Raw genomic sequence first — 20,240 nt, 5'->3', positions numbered from 1 at the left:
GAATGAAATGTAGAGAGGTTAGCCTGGATGTTTGTGTCAGGCTCCCACTCTGTGTCCGCACCAAGGGCAGTAGACTTGCCTGGTCTGCTGGAACGTGACACTCGGATGCAACTCTCTGTCGGACCTGTTCCATCGTGGCACTGCAGTCCAGGTGGAAGCCCAGCTTCACCTGTGACCCGACGTCAGAAACCACAGTTCAAAGGTCAAGTTCTGTGTTGATTCGGTTCAAACAAAGCTTGGGATTCTACTTTAAAAGGGCAGTGCAACGGTTTTAATGTTGAAAGAATTGCCAGTTTGCATTTTTTATATTGTTCATACAAACCCAAGTGACCAAAAATGCGTCACCTTTCCCCAAAAAATGGCTATTCTGCTGCGTAATCGCTAAGCAAAAACCGAATTATTTTTCGATCTGCAGCCGCCGGTGGCGGCTACGGGAACTAAAATGACGGCGTCTCTGGGAGGTACGCGGAAGTCAACAAACCTGGTCCCCCTTCGCTGCTACGCTCGCCTTCAGCCTCGTGGCGAACCGTCCTTTGTGTTCATCGCTCGCCACGACCTTCGACGAGGCTAATCCTTTGAAAGTCGACAATCGCGGAGGAAGCGGCTGGGTCCTCTGAAGAGAGGGCCCAAGGGGAAACCTCGTGAACCCCCAGAGACGTCACTCAAAATTCGGCGTGGAAAGTTAAAAGGCACTTCAACCTTCGATTTTTTTTTTTTTTTTTTTTAATTAAAAACTAGCGCTTGCAAGAAAATGTGGCTTTCGGTTTTTCGTTCCATAGGTGACGCAGATTAATTTCCGCAGTTAATTGGCCAAAGTCTGAAAATCGTTCCACTGCCCCTTTAAACAAGCTAGGAGACTTTTAAACGAGAAAAATAGACTTTTCTATAGCACGAGTGTAACCCAGCATGCTTTTTAGGAAACAAATACGCCTAAGAACCCAATGAAAGCCTTGGGTTCTAGTTTTAAGGGGAATTTCCATAAAAAAAGATAAATGAAATGTACACCAGTGTGTGCCACGCGAAATCGACACGGCTGCTAACGACGTCATTTTTGTCTCTCTTGACAAGGCTACTTAACGAAACATGAATCTGTGGATATCCGATCATATCTTATTACAAAATGGGATACTTATAACTAGTTTCACCAATGCCGGAGCCACGGTGGGAGATCTCAGATCGACCGCCTAAATCAATAGGGGGAAGGTCAGAGAATTGCCGAGATGCCCGACTTTTACTCTTTCCAGACCGAACCCATACAGCGCCAATCACGCGTGATCGCTGGGAACAAAGGCCCATTCAAAAACTTCCACAAAGCTCCCGCACTCACTGTGCCTTCTCACGAGTAGTTTGAAGGCAACAGTTTTGGTTCCTATGTTTGACTTTTCCCTTTTAAGCTAAGTGTGAAACCGATGCAAGTCGTCGTTGTGGGCACCCGTGGCTGCTTCCATGGGTCCGGCATGCGTGGCAATTCGCGACAATCCTTCGTCTATATTTCGGACTCATTCGGTTCTGATGACCTGTGCTTCACCACATTGAGAAAGTGCTTAGCCTAATGGCATGTCAGTCATAAAAATTAACTTGATTTTAGGTAGCTAAACATTCTTTTTAGGTAAAATACTAGTTTTTGCAAGGCTTTTTGTTGTAAGAATAAAAACACATTTCATATATTTAAGTTTCTTGCAACATCTTCTTTTTGGATACTACCATATCTTAGTTGGTATGAACCAATTTTTAGAAAAAAAATGTCCCTAGAAGAATTACTAGATTTTGCATCAACATTCAAGTCTCTGCTTTGATGTTTTCACCATTCAAAACCCATTTATTTAGCTTCATTTCTATGAACGGCCTCATATTTTATATCTAACAGTTCCCTCAATAAAAAGAACTAACAAAAAATCACCGAAAATAGGCACTTTTCCCATGGTCAGGAAAGAGTCAAATGCTGATGCTGAGCATCCTAAGTAGGACGCCAGAGAAACGCCCAACTCGGAAATCCTAGGGGCTTAACATGAGCCTAATACGGTTTAGCTCCAGGGCGCTAGCTGGTGCCAGGGTACTTTCCTTTGGTGTTTCTACAGCTTTTCTTGGGCTCGCCGCATAAATGCCAAAGAGCCAGACTCGAGACAACAATGCCACATATGAACCGAAGAGCCAGAAGCAAAGCCTAACTCTGGCATTTGTTTGGCGATTTAGGCCCAAAGATGCCAGATGACAACCAAACTACAAGCAGTGAAGTCTAGCCTTGGCACTCGTTTGACGAATTAGGGTCAAGGTACCCAGACTCTAAGAAAAGAAGGTCAAGTTTGGCACTACCTTGGCTTCTTCGAGCTTTTCAAAAGGGTAGTGCAATGATTTTAACGCTGAAAGAATTTGCAGTTTGTATTTTGATATATTGTTTATCTAGGCAGAAGTGAAAGAAAACACAACATCTCTCCCAGAAAAACTGCTATTCCGCTGCGCAATCACACACAAAAAAATTTATTTGTTGGTTTGCAGTTACGTGTGGTGGTTACGAGGACTACAACGGCACGACACCGGTGTCCACGAGGAACTCAACAAAGCCTGTCTGTCTCTGCTGCTAGACTCGCCGGCAACCCTGTGGAGAACTGTCTTTCGAGCAGACCGCTCGCAGCAACCTTCGGCGATACTAATCCTTGAAAAGCCAACAAGTGCGGTGGGAGCGGCTGGAGTCTCTGATGAGAGAACCCAATGGGAAAGGAGTTGTTCCCCCAACCAGAGACGTCACTCGAAAAACGGTGCGAGAGTTGAGGGGCACTTTGACCTTCGATTCGTTTAATTTTTAACAATAAAAACTAGCGTGCGCAGGAAAACATGGTTTTCTGCTCTTCGTTTTATGGGTGTCACAGATTAATTCCCGCAGTTGATCGTTCAAAGTCCAAAGATCATTGCACCGCCCCTTTTAAAGCCCCGAATTCTCGGGCAGAAGCAAATTTCGGCCCAAAGGACTGCGCCACCTGTGGGACAGAGCTCTGCCGGCGAACGGGCAACGACTCACGGGTGGCGCGTTGCGCGGGACGAAGCTGAGCCGGCAGAGCCACTGCTGGGGCACCGGGATGGGCAGGGACAGGCAGAGGAAAGGGTCGAAGGTGATGCTCTGGCGGCCGCAGCGAGGGCACGTCAGTCGCAGCCGCAGCTGGCCCCCGAACAGGGACGCCACCCGGCTGCCCTGCCAGCGGCTCGCTGGGGGCGCAGGGTGCGGGCTCCTAGGCTGCCACTCGCCGGGCAGGGATGACGGAACGGAGCCCCGGGCATTGCGGGAGGAGCCGAAACGCTCAGCGGCAGCCTGGAAGAGACGTACGTCCATTCGTTGAACCTAGTTTGTAATTACATTTATTCGATAGTAACTAATTATATCGTTTAAGCAGTTTTCTACTTATGTCAATGTGATGGTGGATCAATCTATCGGCGAGGGCAGAAGAGAGGAATCTCGCGCATTAGCCCCTTTGAAGGTTGCCGCAGTACATGTATGGTGACAATTACGCGTTTGAAAGTACACGCCTGAATGCGAAACCGCGCGCACCGTGGGGAGAGTTACTACTTGTTTTGCTTATTGGCGAACTATAAATGTTCTGTTACATTAGTAAGGTGTTTTGCTTTTCTAAGGCTATTTATAGCTTTGAAATTGGAGTATGGTGTTTTGCTTTTCTGGGGCTATTTATAGTTTTGAAATTGGAGTATGGTGTTTCGCTTTTCTGGGGCTATTTATAGTTTTGTAATTGGACGCTCCGTGTGGATGACATGTGCAAAATGGTGGTTTCGCATGTCGGCTGTTCTAAGGGTGATGGCAATTGGAGCGCTGCCTATTTGGATCCAGGCTTCTAACGCCTCTCAGAATTGAATTCAAAGGTTTAGAGCTCCCCATCGGACTGAGAAGCTTTGTAAAGTACCTCAGGTTCGGGATACGAGACTGCTGGAACGTGGCGCAAGCAAACATGCCAAAATGAAACAGAATGGAAGAAAGGAGACAGCTTTTTGCCTTCAATATTTTCTTTTCATGTTTCTAAACCAGAACAGCTTGCAAGAACTCTACGTGCCCTTGTCAGATAATTAGGAAAAAAAGCTCTGCACTGACCTTTTCTTTATACTATTCATTTGGAAATAAACCCCGACCCATGGGAAACATTTTCTGGGAAAAAAACTGAAACACTCTGCGGCAACTCTGAAGGAAAATACAGCAATTCGTTGAACCTTAGTAACTTTATTTGATATTAACTAATTAATGAATCAATTCGTTTTTCTACTTAAGTCAATGCACAGGGCAATTAAGCTATCACTAAGGGAGGGACGGTCGATCGAGCCTCACGCACGAGGATACCAGGAACGAAACGCTGTGCGGAGCCCTGCAGGGAACGCACCTTAATTTGTTGAACCTAATTTGTTCTTAGATTCGAAAAGCACCAAAAAACAAGGACAACAAACAGGAAGAATTGGACGAAACGGTGGGCTACTGTCAATTGAATTTTTATTTGGAAAAGACAGACATATATAAACTCCCAAGCGAACCATTCGCTCACAATCAAACTTCTTGCGAGATGAATTCAAATTGCTTATCTGATAAAAGGATTGAAGATGCGCTGATGCTTGCTTCATTGCCCTTCAACCTGATTTTAAAAGCCTTGAAGATTTCTCTTTCTGTTTATGTTTTTTCTGTTTTTATTTCATAAAATCCTAAAATCGGCGTGTCATCGAACACAGGAGAACATGGGCACCTGTCACAATGAACGGCCAAGTTTCCCAAAGGTCCATGCTCCCTGGCCCTCTCATTTACCCGAAGGTGACCTTTCCGTAAAGCGGTCACCTTCGGGACACTTGGCCGTTTGTTGCGACAAATGCCCATTTTCTGCTGTACTCGATGACACACCGACCTTGAGACTATAAAACAAAAACAAAAATAAATTTTTGAGGCTTTTAAAGTCAGAGTGAAGGGCGATAAACCACGCAATCAGCGCATCGTCAATACTTTGATCAAATACGGAATTTGAATTCATCAGAAGTTTGATTGGGAGCGAATTGTTTGCTTGGGGGTGTATACATGTTTGTCTTTCCCAATAAAATTCAGTTGACAATAGTGCACCGTTTAGTCCAATTCTTCCTGTTTTTTGGTGCTCTTTGAATCTAACTACAAATTCTAATTTATTCATCATTTAGTCTGATATTTTTAATTTATCCAACTAATTAGTCTCTTCGTTATGTCAATACAGTGATTGATAGATCTATCGATAAGATCAGAATAACAGATCCTCACGCATCAGGGCACCGGGAACTGACACACTCTGCGGCACCCCAGGGGGAACGTAAGTTAATTTGTTGAACCTAATTTTTAATTTAATCTGTTTGATAGTGACTATTTAATTGTTCTAAGGCCAACGTACAACCTCGGTCTTCTGCAGGGAAGATAATTCTGTCAACAACCCCCTCTCCTAAACTGCAAGGAGAGTTCTGTTGGGGCAAGCTGAAAAGTGGAGAAGACACGGGAAAGGAGGAAGTGAGGAAAAGTGGAAGGTGCAAAGTGTACTTCAGCCTTTAAAGGCCAACTTACAGAATCGCCTTCCGCTGGGAAGAAGACTGGCCCCCAGTTTCCTCCTCTTCATTCCCTCTCGCGCTCTTCTCCCCTCTTATCCCCACAGGAGCACGTCTCTGAGCTACTCCCCACAGAAAGGATAAAGATCTCACTCTTTCTCGATTGGAAAGAAATGGAGGGAGAGTTTCCTTCTTTCTGGCTGCTCGTCAGCTTTTGAGTAGTTTTCTACTCATGTCAATGCACTCGTCAATTAATCCATCAGCAAGGGCAAAAAAGAGAAATTTCGTGCATGAGGCAACCAGGAACTAAAACATTCTGCAGCTCTCTGGAGGAAATATACACCAATTCGTTGAACCTTAATGATTTTACTTGATATTAACTAGTTGAATTAACTCGTTAACTCATTGGGTTAGTATTCAACTCATGTCAATTCACTGGTCAGTTAAGCTATCGCTAAAGGCAGAAGGGAGCACTAGGAATTAAAATGCTCTGCAGCACCCTAGAGGGAATATATGTCCATTCATTCAACCTAGTTTCTTCACCATCTAGTTTGATATTAATTCATTATTTAGTCTCCTGATTATACCAATGCGGTGATTGATAAATCTATCAATCAGGGCAGCAGAGAGGATCCTATAACATAAATGCACCGGAAACTGAAACACTCTACTGCACTCTGGAGGGAACATATGCAGATTCCTCAAACCCTATAATAATTTTACCTCATACTAACTCATTAACTATTTCATTAGTTTTCTACTTATGATGATGCACTGGAAAATTAATCAATCAATTAAGGCAAAAAGAGGAGAATTATGCATGAGGAAACCAGGAGGGAACACTCATTAATTTGTTTAACCTACCGTAAAATACCGAGGAAGTGCCCACACCCGCACAAGCGCCCACTATTAACATTTTCGAAATTCGAAAATTTGGGCAAGTACACATCAAGCGCCCTAGTAAGCGCCCATAGTTGGCTTTACGCGTATTTCGATAAAATGGGGGTGGGCGTTTCTTCGGTATTTTACGGTACATTATTCATTGAGTTCCCTGTTTTTGGATAAATCCGAAAAAAAAATTTAAAAAAAAAACACTCGCTGGTACAATTTTTGTTGTTTCGGATTTATTCGAAAAGCTCTGAACTTCAAGGAAACAACAACAACAACACAAAAACAAAAGCTTCTTTTTTCTTTTAAATAGGTTTTATAAGAGCACACGGTCAGTAGTCCCGAGGAGATGTCACTTTTGTTTTCTTTGAAATCTCGAACTACTGACAAAAAGGGTTGGCATTTTTGCATTTTAGGTCATCAAGGTTTCCTCAGGGCAAAGGGTTATCGTACCCGGACCTTATTTTTTGTTTTTGAATTCATATGGGAACACAGTAAAAAAAACTCTGAATTTCAAAGAACTGGGAATCAAACAAAAATAAAATTCGATAGACCCCGAATTTTCAGCGAAAAATGAACTCAGAAAGACACCCTCTGAATTTCAAGAGAAATAAACTCCGAAAACCTGAAATCCTAATTTTATTCACCATTCACTTTGATTCAAGTAATTAAATAGTTATTTTAATTGTGTCAATGCACTGGTCAATTAATCTATCAATAAGGGCAAAAAAAGCCACAGACACCAAGGTGCTATGCAGTTTGTAGTGCTCTGGAAGGAATGTTCAATAAACTTGTTGAACCTAATTTGTGTTTTTCAGTTTGATATTAATTAAGTATTCATCCTTCTGATCGATATGTTTATCAATAAGGGCAAAAGAAAGAAGCCCCACGCACAAAGAACTGAAACACTGTGGCGCCTAGAATGTTTATTTATTCATTCATTCATTCGATTTTCTTTATCAATCAAATCACAATAAATGAACAACTATAGTTTGCGACAGGTTAAGAGTTTAGAGGAAACTCCTCCTACCCCTTTTTACTTTAGCAGAGCAAATGCTGGAGGGGAGGTGGAGAGGAGGTCACGTCCTCTCTATCATTCATTCTGCTAAGGTGGAATGAGGTGGGGGGAACTTCCCCTGCCATCTATGCGGAGTGTAAGTTCGTCTGCCTCTTGTACAGCGGTAGTGATGATGTCGAAACGCTGAGTTCTTATTGGCTGGTTTCAAGAAATAGTGGGTAAACCTCAAGGCATGTAGCACTGAGGTCTCTTCACTATCCTTTCAATCAAAGCCAATCAGAGCTCGGCACAGTTCTGACGTCATCACAATTTCTGCGCAAGAAGCAGACGACTTGCTCTTTGCATAGTCTCCTATATTAATTATGTCAATCAACTTATCAATCAACAATTCTATTCGGGAGAAAGAAAGAATTCTCGGGTACAAAGAACTGCGACACATTCGGGCAGTTCGAAGCGAATAAGCATCCATTCATTCAATCCGACAGTACGTTGATACATTTTCAATTAATTCAGAACTTCATTAACTGAAGTGTACTAGAATTGTGTCTACCATCTTATAAATCAGTCAATAGGCATGGAAAATCAGCCTGAAGCCCAAAGAACCCAAAAACACTTTAAGACACTTGCCAAAGACCATTACCAAAAAAAAAGGACTGAAATCACCGTATTTTGTCGACTATAGTGCGCAGACTGTACATGTTTGAAAGTTGAAAATTTATGTGGTGCAGGCTATACAAGGATTTTTTATTAAAGATTGTTCATTATGACGAGGTGTGAGAAACTCTTGATTAAAAAAGTATGGGGGGGGGCACAAAAAAAAAATTTATTTTCTACGGAATTGTGGATTCGTTTTTGCAGATTCAAATTTCAGTCACCTTCGGAGTACTTTCCACCTATGTAATGCTCTTGTCAAACGTTTCTCCCAATACTCAAAATAGCCTTTAAACACTTCGATTCTGATGCTTTTCAGTGCTTCTACTGCCCTGTTTCACCTCTTACACATTGGCAAAAACTTTCCTTTGGAGAACTTTTCTTCATCTGGGGAAGCAAAACAAGGTTACACGGGATGAGGGCGGGTAAAGGGGGGGGGGGGCACGAGGGTCATGCTGTTTTTGGTCAAAAAGTGCCGGACACTCGGTGCGGTGTGGTAAGGATGACAACCTAAGCGTGGTGACACTGGTCCGCCCACCATGACAACGTGCCTGCCCACACCGCACAGGAAACTCGGCAGTTTTTCACCAAAAACAGCATGACCCCTGCAGCCCAACCTGCCTAGTCACCCGACGTCACCCAGCACGACTTGTTTTTATTTCCCCGGATGAAAAATGTTCTCAAAGAGAAATGTTTTTGGCGATGAGGTAGAGGTGAAACACAAAAACCGCAAAAGCGCCGAAGGGCATAAAATTTGACGAGTTTAAAGGAGCTGTGCAACAATTTTAACGTTGAAAGAATTTGCATCTTCTACTTTTGAAATTGTTTATCCTGTCACAAAGGACAGAAGTCAGATCTCCTTCCTTCGAAATGTTGCGATTCCGCCGCGTAATCGCGAGGCAAATATTAGAATATTTCCCGACCTGGAGCCGCGAGTGGCGGCCATGAGAACCATGCAGCACGACGTCAATGGGGGACTTGTAAAAAGATAGCAAGTTGTACAAATACCTGATCGATAAAAGGTAATTTTTCTGTAAATCTTGTCGTTCCAACATAAATATAAATGCGTCAAAAATCTGGTATCATCGACGAAACTTTTATTATACGGAGTTTTACTGGCGCCATCTATCTGAGGTCCACAAAACCGTCAGCTCTATCTGCTACCGCGAACAGCTGCCAGAAGCCGGAGGGGGACGGGGGCAGAGCCGGACGAAAATGGCCGAACCTGGACGAGACTTTCCTCCTTTCGCCATGTTGATGCCCTGTGCAAGCACGTAGTCACGTGGTCGCAAGCGGGCGAGTTCTCGCTGCTCACTGATATCTCTAGAGAGGGAGCTTCGCTGGAACCCTGCACGTCCCCCTTTCACATTACAGCGTACGTGACTCGGAAGATGGTGAAGGAGTTCAGAGGTGCCGAAAACCTGTCTTTGTCAAATTTAAAAAAAAACAACTAGGACATGCAGGCAAAAGCGATTTTTTGTTCTTTACTTCGGGAAAGTCGAGACACCAATTCCCAAATTATGTAAGCAAAGCACTGAAATTGTTGCACAGCTCTTTTAAAGGCTATTCCGAGCATCGGCAGATACGTCTCGACAAGTGCATTGCATTAGGCGGAAAGTACTTTGAAGGTGACTGAAATTTGAACGTGCAAAAATAAATACACAATTTCGTGAAAATAAATTCCAGCTACTCTTGGATCCACTTTCGCGTGTAAATGACAATCTATGTACAGCTGCAACGGAAAAAGAGTAGCACAAGTGACCGACGACCGGAGCGGCAAAATCGCGACACGCGGCGCTTTTGTTCCGGAGCGCGGCGATAGCGAGAGTTCCAGTAACGGTCCATGTCTTAACGCGGGGGTAGCCGGCAGAAAGCAGCCCATCTTAAAACCCGAATTTTGAAAGCTATCCTATCCCTCAATTTTCCGCTGCCCACCCCGCGCTGAGATATGGAATGTGACTGGCACTCTCGTTATCGGCGCGCTCGGGAACAATAGCGCCGCGTGTTGCGATTTGGCCGCTCCGCTCATCGGTCACTTGTGCTACTCTTTTTCCGTTGCAGCTGTACAATCCAAGCTTCTTTGTGAGCTCCTAAAGCGGGCTTTTGTCAAGACGGTGCTGTGTACAAGAAGATTTATGCGACGACTAAGCACCGGCTGCAAACTATAGTCCAAAAAATATGGTAACAGCAAAAGAAAAAAAGTCCTACAGAATTCACAGCACCAGACAAGGCAGATTCAGTGTATCGTGTTGCACCTCGTTTGTTTTACACGTACAGCCTATCTTAAGCAAATACCGGAAGTATGCAACTCGCTCCAAGCTGGGTACACACTTTTTACGCGGATGTAACCAAATCGAACGAGTTTAAAAAGGCGACTCCGCTACGAAACAAATTGTCCGTGCAAGCACCGTACACCAAGGTATCAGACGTCTTATTATGACTTGGAAGAGAATACGGAAATTATGACAGGTCAGAAAGGGGTTAAGACCGAAAGCAAACAGAGAGAGTGGTGCACGCATCGAGAGATACAAGTCCCCAGCTTCGCATTGTGTAGTTCTCGTTCAGCGGGGCCACTATCTTATCGACCGCATGGGGGAAAAATATTGCTCAAGTGCTTGCCAGGCGTGATTCACCTCCGAGTCGAACGCCAACGCTTGCCTGTGAATGACCGTATAACTGATCCCTATGGGCTGCCAGCTGCTGTAAATGACTCGCAATATAATAAACTTTTTTTTTCCAGGAATTTTGTACATCATATAAAAGGATAGGAAGAAGAGCAATTACAGGGAAAAAAATTGCACGTGGATGATTATATCTTTTCCATGAATCCACCTAATGGGGTCATGAAAAGAAAATTAATTTTCCCAGCCTTTTTAGCCGCTAAGGATGCTGTAGTCGAAGTATTTTGGCGAGCAACTGCATAAATATTTTACTGTTCTCGTGAAAAATACTTTCCATTGTTTAGCGATCACACGATTCGGAAGGTGATTATCGGAACCGAATTACGTCATATTAGGTCGGTAAGCATGAAGAGCATTAGTCACCATTAATTTTGTGTTTAAATCAAAAACGGAAATTCGAATTCACTCTAAGTTTATACATCACTTTGAATCAAGTCGGCATTACGACCAGTTGCAATTGTGGTCTGCTCAACATCCAAACAGCGCTGTTCTGATTTCGGCTTCAAGCCCTAACTTTAAGCGCATTAAAGAAAGCAGGCAATTTACAATCTTTTACGAATGCACGGGAGGCACCAAAACGGGTTACCGGGTCTAAATTCGATCATTTACAGTAAAGGCCTGTTCACACACTTGCATTTCTTAGGACCAAGTTCTTGACATCTCTTACGTAGAGAGAATGCGCTGGCACGCTAGCACCATCTACGGGGTGTCTAGCAAATTATTATTTTGAAATTCCCTGACATTTCCAAGTTTTCTCTGACAATTTCAGTTAAAATTCCCTGACCACTGTAGGGGCGTTTAAATATATAAGACCACTATTACACAAGGCATTGAGCATTGAGCACTATGAGGATCGTTTGCACGGCCTTAATCCAACTTGCATATTCCGAAATATTCGGGTTTTCCAGTCCAGATTAAACGAGCACTTTCTTAAGGCCAACATCGTCAGTAAAGAGGCCACTTCCGGAAACACGATAAAAAAACACTACGCTCAACCACACACGTAAATAACCAAATGGCAGCATGGCATGGCCACCAGATGCACACTTTCGGATACTTTTGGCTTAAGGCTTGGATTGGGGTCTGCAGCTTTCCTAATTGTTGCTAAATAGTAGCTTTAACTGGAGCTAGCCTAGTGTCACGCCCTTAATCCAATCCAATCCAAGGCTCCGACTGGATTTGTCGGCTGTTCCCCTTGCATCGGGTAGCACACTCTACATCGGGTGAGCACAGCCTGTGCTCCACTCTAAGCTGAATTCATTGCCTATTTTTCTGCCCCCAAGTCCTCAAGTCTTTGCTCAGGGCACTCAATGGCGTTTCCAGTTTATTTTCCCTGACTGGGTTCACTTTTTGACATTATCCCTGACAATTCCCTGATTTTTCCTGGTAATTAAAATTTCCCTGACAATTCCCGGTTTTCACGGTCACTAACACCCTGCATCCATAGGTGACCCCGGAACTGCATTTCACTAGAGCCAAGGTTCTACGGCAATTACAATTTCAAACGTGCATACTGTCTTTGAGATATGGTCGTCGTGACATTGTCAAAGGTTTTTCCCAAGATAAAAAAAGAAAGCATGACGCGCGTAAAAGGAGACGTATGGTAACTGCGAGGGTTCCACGGCTACCCTATAGGTGGCGCCTGTCAAAAGAGATTTTAAGAAGTTCTAAGGCACTCAGTCGTAAGCAGACGCAAGTGGGCGAATCAGCCTCGAAAATTGCTCTCCCCGACTTCAAATCGCTCGAATCGCCATAAGTGACCATGCCATTGTCCCGTCATCGCATTGCGTGCTGCCACGGAATGCGGGCAGGCCCAATGGCTGCGCTGTCGGCTCCCCGTCTGAGCTTTCTTTCACGGCAATGCTAGAGCTTCCAATTTAAGCTTTAGAGCGACAACATTTCGGCCATCTCTGTGCTTAAAATTGTGGCTGCTCAAGCTTCAACTAGGATTGGAGGAAACATACTTTCCGTCTTCCATTAACTCGTAAAACAGTCCGCCCCAAAGCAAAACAACGCCGTCCGCGCCACCCGACAACGTGTCTAAATCCAAGAAATTCACGCTTGCAAGCAGTTCCTGTCGGCAATCGAGCCTGCCTTGCACCGAGCGCCAAAATGGCAGCGCCAACAAGATAACCAGGGAGTGAGCTTGTTGTGCCGATACTCGAAGCCAGGGGTCTCGAACTCATTTTAAAGGGACCATGAAATGATTTTAAAATCGAATTTCATCCACCGCACGTCGTAAAAGGTGTGAAAAGAAACACAAAAATAGTGAGCCAAAAAAAATTATTTGCTATAGAACTTTTAAAAGAAAACTGGACTCTTTCCTTCGCCTTTTCACTACGATGCATCCGCGGAAACGGAGCACGTCAGCCGAATCCAAGTCACCTATCGGTAAGAGCCTACCTCACCAGCACCGCAATCGTAAACAATAAATAGCCGGCGAATGTTTCCTAAAAGTTTTGTTAAATAATATTCAGATCCACATTTTGTAGCATAATTAGAGATGTGTGGCGAAAATTGCCAAATTTGATAATGCTGAGAGCCAAGCGCCATCTATCGTGTGGTAAACGAAGCAACTACTGCGCGTGCGCAGTAGGGCAGGGCCGACGAACGTTATTACCTTTGATTTCCTTCCTCTCAAAACTCTGACTGACGGAACGTTTATTTTTCTACGTGTTCTCGCGTGTGCCGACTTCAAGCAGCAAGAAAAAAAGTACTTAAAACAGACCACGACGAACAAGAACGCTGGATCCACAAACACCCGAGAAAAGCGACAATGGCCACGAAACCACCGACTCCGACGAAGCAAGCTGCTCAGAATATAGGCCTAGCAGGCACTCCGACTCGGCACAGCGTTGCTTCGTCGCAAGACCGTCTGCCTACGACCGGCTGGCGTGCTGAATGGAATATGCCCGCGCTACCTTTGTGGACCCTTCTTGTATTATAGTTTGATCGCTGACCTCAATTTTAGATTAAGAGGTGAGGTCAATCTCTTCCCCTTGTTTTCCGAGGCAAGGCAGTGTTGACGAACACTCGTCGAAAAGGGACTCTCGTCGATTCTATCTTCTTTTGTGTGATATAGAGCTGAAATAAACGCCGTATGGATTACCTTCGTAACACGGTATGTACACTTTGTTATTGGTATGCCATTTTTATTCTGACAGACTGCACGTCACTGTCGAGCTATAACAGTTCGTGGGAGGTATACGTGCAATGCCGCTCCAACTTTCTTTGCCGAGTGTCGCGTCAGTATCGAGTTGCAATCGTAAAAGATCGGTCCCGAAGCGCTTACCAACAGCGCAAATACAGCACTTCCATCAAATGCGCGCGTCCGCTCCGAGTGTGAACAGGTATTTACGTGGCTCTTGCTGACGCTCGTAGTTCAAACGTATCTTTTTTAACGTCGGCTCGCTCCTGCATCTCCGAGGCCGCGAAAAACGCCGCGGCAATTTGTTTCCATCTACGTCGCTTTGCAAACGACTGACACGGGCCGCCTTTTACCAACAATGACAGTTGGGTTGACTTCTGGAGTCTTCACCGGAAGACCCGCTGCACTTCCCAACAGGCATACCGGCGTATGGGACTAGTCCCATGTTGTCGCTGTAGCGCAACATATCTCATTGAATTTCGCTCAGCTGCGATGCGGCGATGAGAGGCGCCGATTCAGAAAATACGTCGGTGACATCAGCGCAGTAAAACCTACCGGCGCACCCCAACTCGTCGCCGCTAACGCTCCCATTCTCCTACTGCCGAGAGAACTTCCGGTTCCGGAAACGGCGTACGTCACGGCTTGTTTTGCGGTCAGTTGGAGAGAAAGAAAAAGTCAATATTTCATTAATTTTTTGTGTAGAAGTTAATAAACCGAGACGAAAACGGATGCCTGTTCGGCATTCAGTGAACATTGACGGTTTAATGTAAAAGTTATCTGAAAAAAGTAAAAAGGTCACTTCATGGTGGTCCCTTTAATATGGGGGACATGTAGCTCACCCCCGAAATGTCGAGGGTCAACATAGGGCGGAAAAAAAAAGGTTAATATATTTTAGGTAAAAAAAATGGTGTTGTTTGTGCCTAAAGCGATTACAAGATGTAAAATACTACCGTCCCGCCAACACACTTATATTTTTCAATGCGGAGTGCAAGTTTGTCTGCTTCTTGCCCAAGGGTTGTAGTGATGTCGGAATGCCAAGCTCCTATTGGCCTAGTGAAAAAAATAGTTGGTAGACATCGAGGCCGCTGGCATTGAGACCTACCTACCTGCCACCCTTTCAATAAAAGCCAGTCAGAGCTTGGCGACGTCCTGACGTCACTGCAACCCCTGCGCAAAAAGCAGACGACTTGCTCTCCACATAGAACTAGAAACCAAGCACACAATCATTACTTTATTGCTCAAATCGCTCGGGAATTATGAGAGTTTAACACGTCTCGAAAGAAAATCTCTTCATTCGGTAGGTTTTTGCTTCCCTGACAATAAGAAAATACTTGTTTCCTAACGGCAGTGTAGGGCAGAGATACTTTAAAATATATTCAGAAATACAAATACTGGAATACATGGCAAAAAAAGCTAAAATACTAATACTGAAATATATCTGTGCAAATTCATTGCGATACATATCAGAAATACATCTGAAAAATATCATTTTAAGTATTTTGAAATACAAATACCTCAATACATTTTGCCAGAACAGAAATTATTTTTAGAAACTATTTGAGATGCCAGCTCTCGTATTACTGGTAACAAGTTACTATTTATGAAATGCCCATGAAGTGCCCTTCTGCTGCTAATTTTAGCTATTCATATGTTAGCAATAAAACAAATATATAGACACGACTGGTCTGCTACTCTCGATGACACTTGAGGAGTAACTTGCAAACAGCTTGTCAATCAGCTGTTGCCGAGTTGGGCAAATAATTGCGTCAGCTAACAAGATTAAGCTTCCACAGTTGTCGACGAACATATAGGTTCATATTTAAATGAACTAAGATCACTTTCACGCTGGCAAATTTTTTTAAGCCCCCACTGTTAACCATTTCTAAAACCCAAGACAGAAGTTACAAAGAAGGGACAAACACAAGACGTCTCAAACACAGCTACTAAATTTTACCCAGGACACCTCTTTTTTACTTGTTAGCTCCACACCGCCCTCCACTTGCACACGGCCCAATGGTTCCGTACAGCTTACAGACGACTAGAAAAGATGGTCAAAGGGTCCACAGGAAACAAAGGAGCACGCCCTCTACACAATGGCCAAGGTCACTTCCATCCACGGACGAAACATCCCAAAAGCTTGCAATCGTCAAAAAAAAGAAAAAAGCTACACAATGGCCAAGGTCATTTCCTCTCCTCTTTGAAGCCTCCGTTCTGGGTTTTAGAAATGTTTAACTTTAACCAGCTTGCCTGCCTTATTACGCTTTCTTTAATTGCACTGTTACTTCTTTGGTCTCCTATGTATTAAAAAGCCTCGGCTCAGAGGTGGTATTGTGTAGGCTTCGTTCACAATGTTTGTACCTTGAATGCAAAAAACATGCCCTTCAGTAAAAAAAAAAATAAATTCATATTGAATGTGAGATGTAGCTTGAAATTTAGCTTGTGCGTTCTCGAGGCCAAAGAAATTTTTGGCATCGGATTAGCCTCTTGCTGTTAACATAAAACTGTGCGAACCAAGCGGGTCTTTACTGGGTTGGACTTCCCGTACAGAATGAAGCACAGTTCTTAGACATCTTGCATGTCTCGTACATCTTAAAGCAAAACAACATGAGCCTCTCATATATTTTGTGTCTACCTAAATCAAGCCAAGAGGTCAGCATCCTCTAGTCCAATCTAGCCGCCTTTTCTGTAGTCATTTCAAGACGTCGGCTTGGATTGAACTGGTAGTCTTCTATCTAATCATCTAAAAAAACTTCATTTTCGAATCAGAATTTTCACCTTCGTAAAGGCAAGACACTACCCAAAAAAAAAAAAAATTCTGCAAAATTAGTTGATTTTAAAAAATGTCATATTTACATCCACCAACACCTAGAGAGTATTTCCAGAAAGTTTCATTAGTTTACACTGCATGGTTAATTCTTTATAAATTATTTTCGGTCAACCGATGCTTAAGAAAAGGTAGAGGTTGGAGCACTTCGAACGCATTTTTCTCCCTTCCACTTTTTAGCATATATTTCACTTTAGGAAAACTATCATTTTGTTATTACATAACTAGGATTAATTTTTATGAGCTTTTCTGGGGTGAAATTTTAAGGGGAAGATAGCTATGAGCTTGTATTTTTTTTTTTGTTGAGTTTTATGCTCTACAAATAAAATTTTGGACAAAGGATTGAAATCTAAAAAACGGTATTTGTATTTATGTGGCTTTTCTGTCATGAAAGATAATATAATATAAAAATATAGCTTCATAGCTATCTGCTCTGAACTGTCCTAAAGCAATATAACACGTGAAAACAACAAATTTATAAGTAACTTCAAAACGATAGTTTTCCTACGCAAACACGCCCACTTTCATCTTTGAACATTTGCAATTTCTTGTTGTACTTCACCCAGGTTAACAATATTTGGCAGAAATGTTCTCAACATCAACAGAAACAAGCCTTGTAAATGTCATTTAAAGGAGCGATGCAACAATTTTTGTACTTTGCGCAAATACCGCTTAAAACGGATCCCTAACGTTAATGACCTATGAAACACGCGTTTGTTTTTCACCCCACGCAATAGAAGTCCCGGAAAAAAATTAAAGAAAAACGAGCAGCGTTCACCCCCTCAACTCGCAGCCAGAACAAGCAGCCACGCAATCTGGGGCCGATTATATGCCGCCAATGTTGATCATAGCCACGCACTGGGGTTGGCAAAGCACAGGACACGCGCTGAGTTCCAGACATTGTTATGGCTCGGCTATTGACATCGTTGCAGCGATTGGACGCGGATGACTACCCGAATGCTTCTCGAGCTAGTAATTATCACGAGCCCAAATCGAGTGCCCACGCAGGGCTCGGGTCCAATCTATAAACCGCATTCAAATATCGTCACTTGGGTGTTCTGCGATCCCCACGTTACGTCATCAAATTTTGTAAAGGAGAGATTAAATGAAAATGATCGCTTTTGTCCTTGAAACTGCACCGCAACAAGAGTTTCTTGGTCAGTGGTGTTGCGTGCGAGTATCCTTGTGTCCCACTAGTGCCAGTAAGCTCGTGTATAGTGAAAAACATTCCAACTGAATATCGTTGCACAGCTCCTTTAAATCAGACAAGTGGTTGAAACATTCATATTTTTTTATAGTGACTTTCCTAAAACTAAATGAGACAGGGAGTGCAGAGCACTCTTGTGAAGCTCATGCCCACATTTCCTTCAACGTTTTGAAAGTATGGAATAGTCGAACAAATGATTCACCCCCGGAAGGCATACGTTATATTCGCACAATAGGGAAGGAGGTCAACAAGCTTGGGGACAAAATGTCCATTAAAAACTATGGTCTGCTTGATAACAAAGCCCATTCACTATATACTCATATACTATGAAGCACAGAAAAAAAAAAAGGAAAGCAGTCACTCGAGTTTTTGCTTAATGTTATAGATTTTTTGAAAATTTTAACGAGATACATTGGCTCGAGATTGTATTACGCGATACAGGGAATACACAAAATATGTATTCCGACACTGAAATACAGATACTAATTGAAAATATGTATAGTAATACAGTAACCTGAATACAAAATGCACAGCTAAAATACTATCGCGATACAGTTGTATCACTATACTGCCCAGCCCTGCTTAACGGTACGCGAAACGAAACTCTCCTCGATCTAAAGGCTCTTGCGACTGAGTAAGACCGAGAGAGATCAGACCGGTTTTAAGCCTCTTGCGATCTCTTATGACCAGCTCCCCTGCATCGCATCCGGTCCTAAGAAGTCTCAAAAGGCTCAAAAACCGGTCTCGTCTCTCTCGATCGTACTAGGTTGCAAGAGTGTGAACGGGCCTTAAAGGAAAAGAATTAGTGCTGAATACGCTAAAACTTCTTAAAAGAGCAGAGCTATGTTTTCAGTGGAACTGAACGGACGACAAGGTTATTATTTATGCTGCATGCAGAACTCGAGGCATGCGTTTGCTCTGAACTGTCCTAAAGCAATATAACACGTGAAAACAACAAATTTATAAGTAACTTCAAAACGATAGTTTTCCTACGCAAACACGCCCACTTTCATCTTTGAACATTTGCAATTTCTTGTTGTACTTCACCCAGGTTAACAATATTTGGCAGAAATGTTCTCAACATCAACAGAAACAAGCCTTGTAAATGTCATTTAAAGGAGCGATGCAACAATTTTTGTACTTTGCGCAAATACCGCTTAAAACGGATCCCTAACGTTAATGACCTATGAAACACGCGTTTGTTTTTCACCCCACGCAATAGAAGTCCCGGAAAAAAATTAAAGAAAAACGAGCAGCGTTCACCCCCTCAACTCGCAGCCAGAACAAGCAGCCACGCAATCTGGGGCCGATTATATGCCGCCAATGTTGATCATAGCCACGCACTGGGGTTGGCAAAGCACAGGACACGCGCTGAGTTCCAGACATTGTTATGGCTCGGCTATTGACATCGTTGCAGCGATTGGACGCGGATGACTACCCGAATGCTTCTCGAGCTAGTAATTATCACGAGCCCAAATCGAGTGCCCACGCAGGGCTCGGGTCCAATCTATAAACCGCATTCAAATATCGTCACTTGGGTGTTCTGCGATCCCCACGTTACGTCATCAAATTTTGTAAAGGAGAGATTAAATGAAAATGATCGCTTTTGTCCTTGAAACTGCACCGCAACAAGAGTTTCTTGGTCAGTGGTGTTGCGTGCGAGTATCCTTGTGTCCCACTAGTGCCAGTAAGCTCGTGTATAGTGAAAAACATTCCAACTGAATATCGTTGCACAGCTCCTTTAAATCAGACAAGTGGTTGAAACATTCATATTTTTTTATAGTGACTTTCCTAAAACTAAATGAGACAGGGAGTGCAGAGCACTCTTGTGAAGCTCATGCCCACATTTCCTTCAACGTTTTGAAAGTATGGAATAGTCGAACAAATGATTCACCCCCGGAAGGCATACGTTATATTCGCACAATAGGGAAGGAGGTCAACAAGCTTGGGGACAAAATGTCCATTAAAAACTATGGTCTGCTTGATAACAAAGCCCATTCACTATATACTCATATACTATGAAGCACAGAAAAAAAAAAAAGGAAAGCAGTCACTCGAGTTTTTGCTTAATGTTATAGATTTTTTGAAAATTTTAACGAGATACATTGGCTCGAGATTGTATTACGCGATACAGGGAATACACAAAATATGTATTCCGACACTGAAATACAGATACTAATTGAAAATATGTATAGTAATACAGTAACCTGAATACAAAATGCACAGCTAAAATACTATCGCGATACAGTTGTATCACTATACTGCCCAGCCCTGCTTAACGG

At 43.2% G+C, this 20,240-nt stretch overlaps 1 protein-coding gene across 1 annotated transcript in view; it reads right to left on the bottom strand.

Moving 5' to 3' along the window:
- Nucleotides 1-20,240, bottom strand: part of LOC8051577 (ubiquitin carboxyl-terminal hydrolase 43) — a 66,917-nt gene that overhangs the window by 37,977 nt on the left and 8,700 nt on the right. The window contains exons 2-3 of the mRNA XM_042294413.1: nucleotides 3,017-3,304; nucleotides 80-169 (exon numbers count right to left, since the gene is read on the bottom strand). Coding sequence (XP_042150347.1) covers nucleotides 80-169; nucleotides 3,017-3,304 — 378 coding nt within the window. The remainder of the gene's footprint in view (nucleotides 1-79; nucleotides 170-3,016; nucleotides 3,305-20,240) is intronic.

The sequence above is a fragment of the Ixodes scapularis genome, unplaced genomic scaffold, assembly GCF_016920785.2.
Source record: "Ixodes scapularis isolate PalLabHiFi unplaced genomic scaffold, ASM1692078v2 PGA_scaffold6__148_contigs__length_123643588, whole genome shotgun sequence".
Taxonomy (NCBI): domain Eukaryota; kingdom Metazoa; phylum Arthropoda; class Arachnida; order Ixodida; family Ixodidae; genus Ixodes; species Ixodes scapularis.
This window is presented reverse-complemented; position numbering and strand designations above follow the sequence as displayed.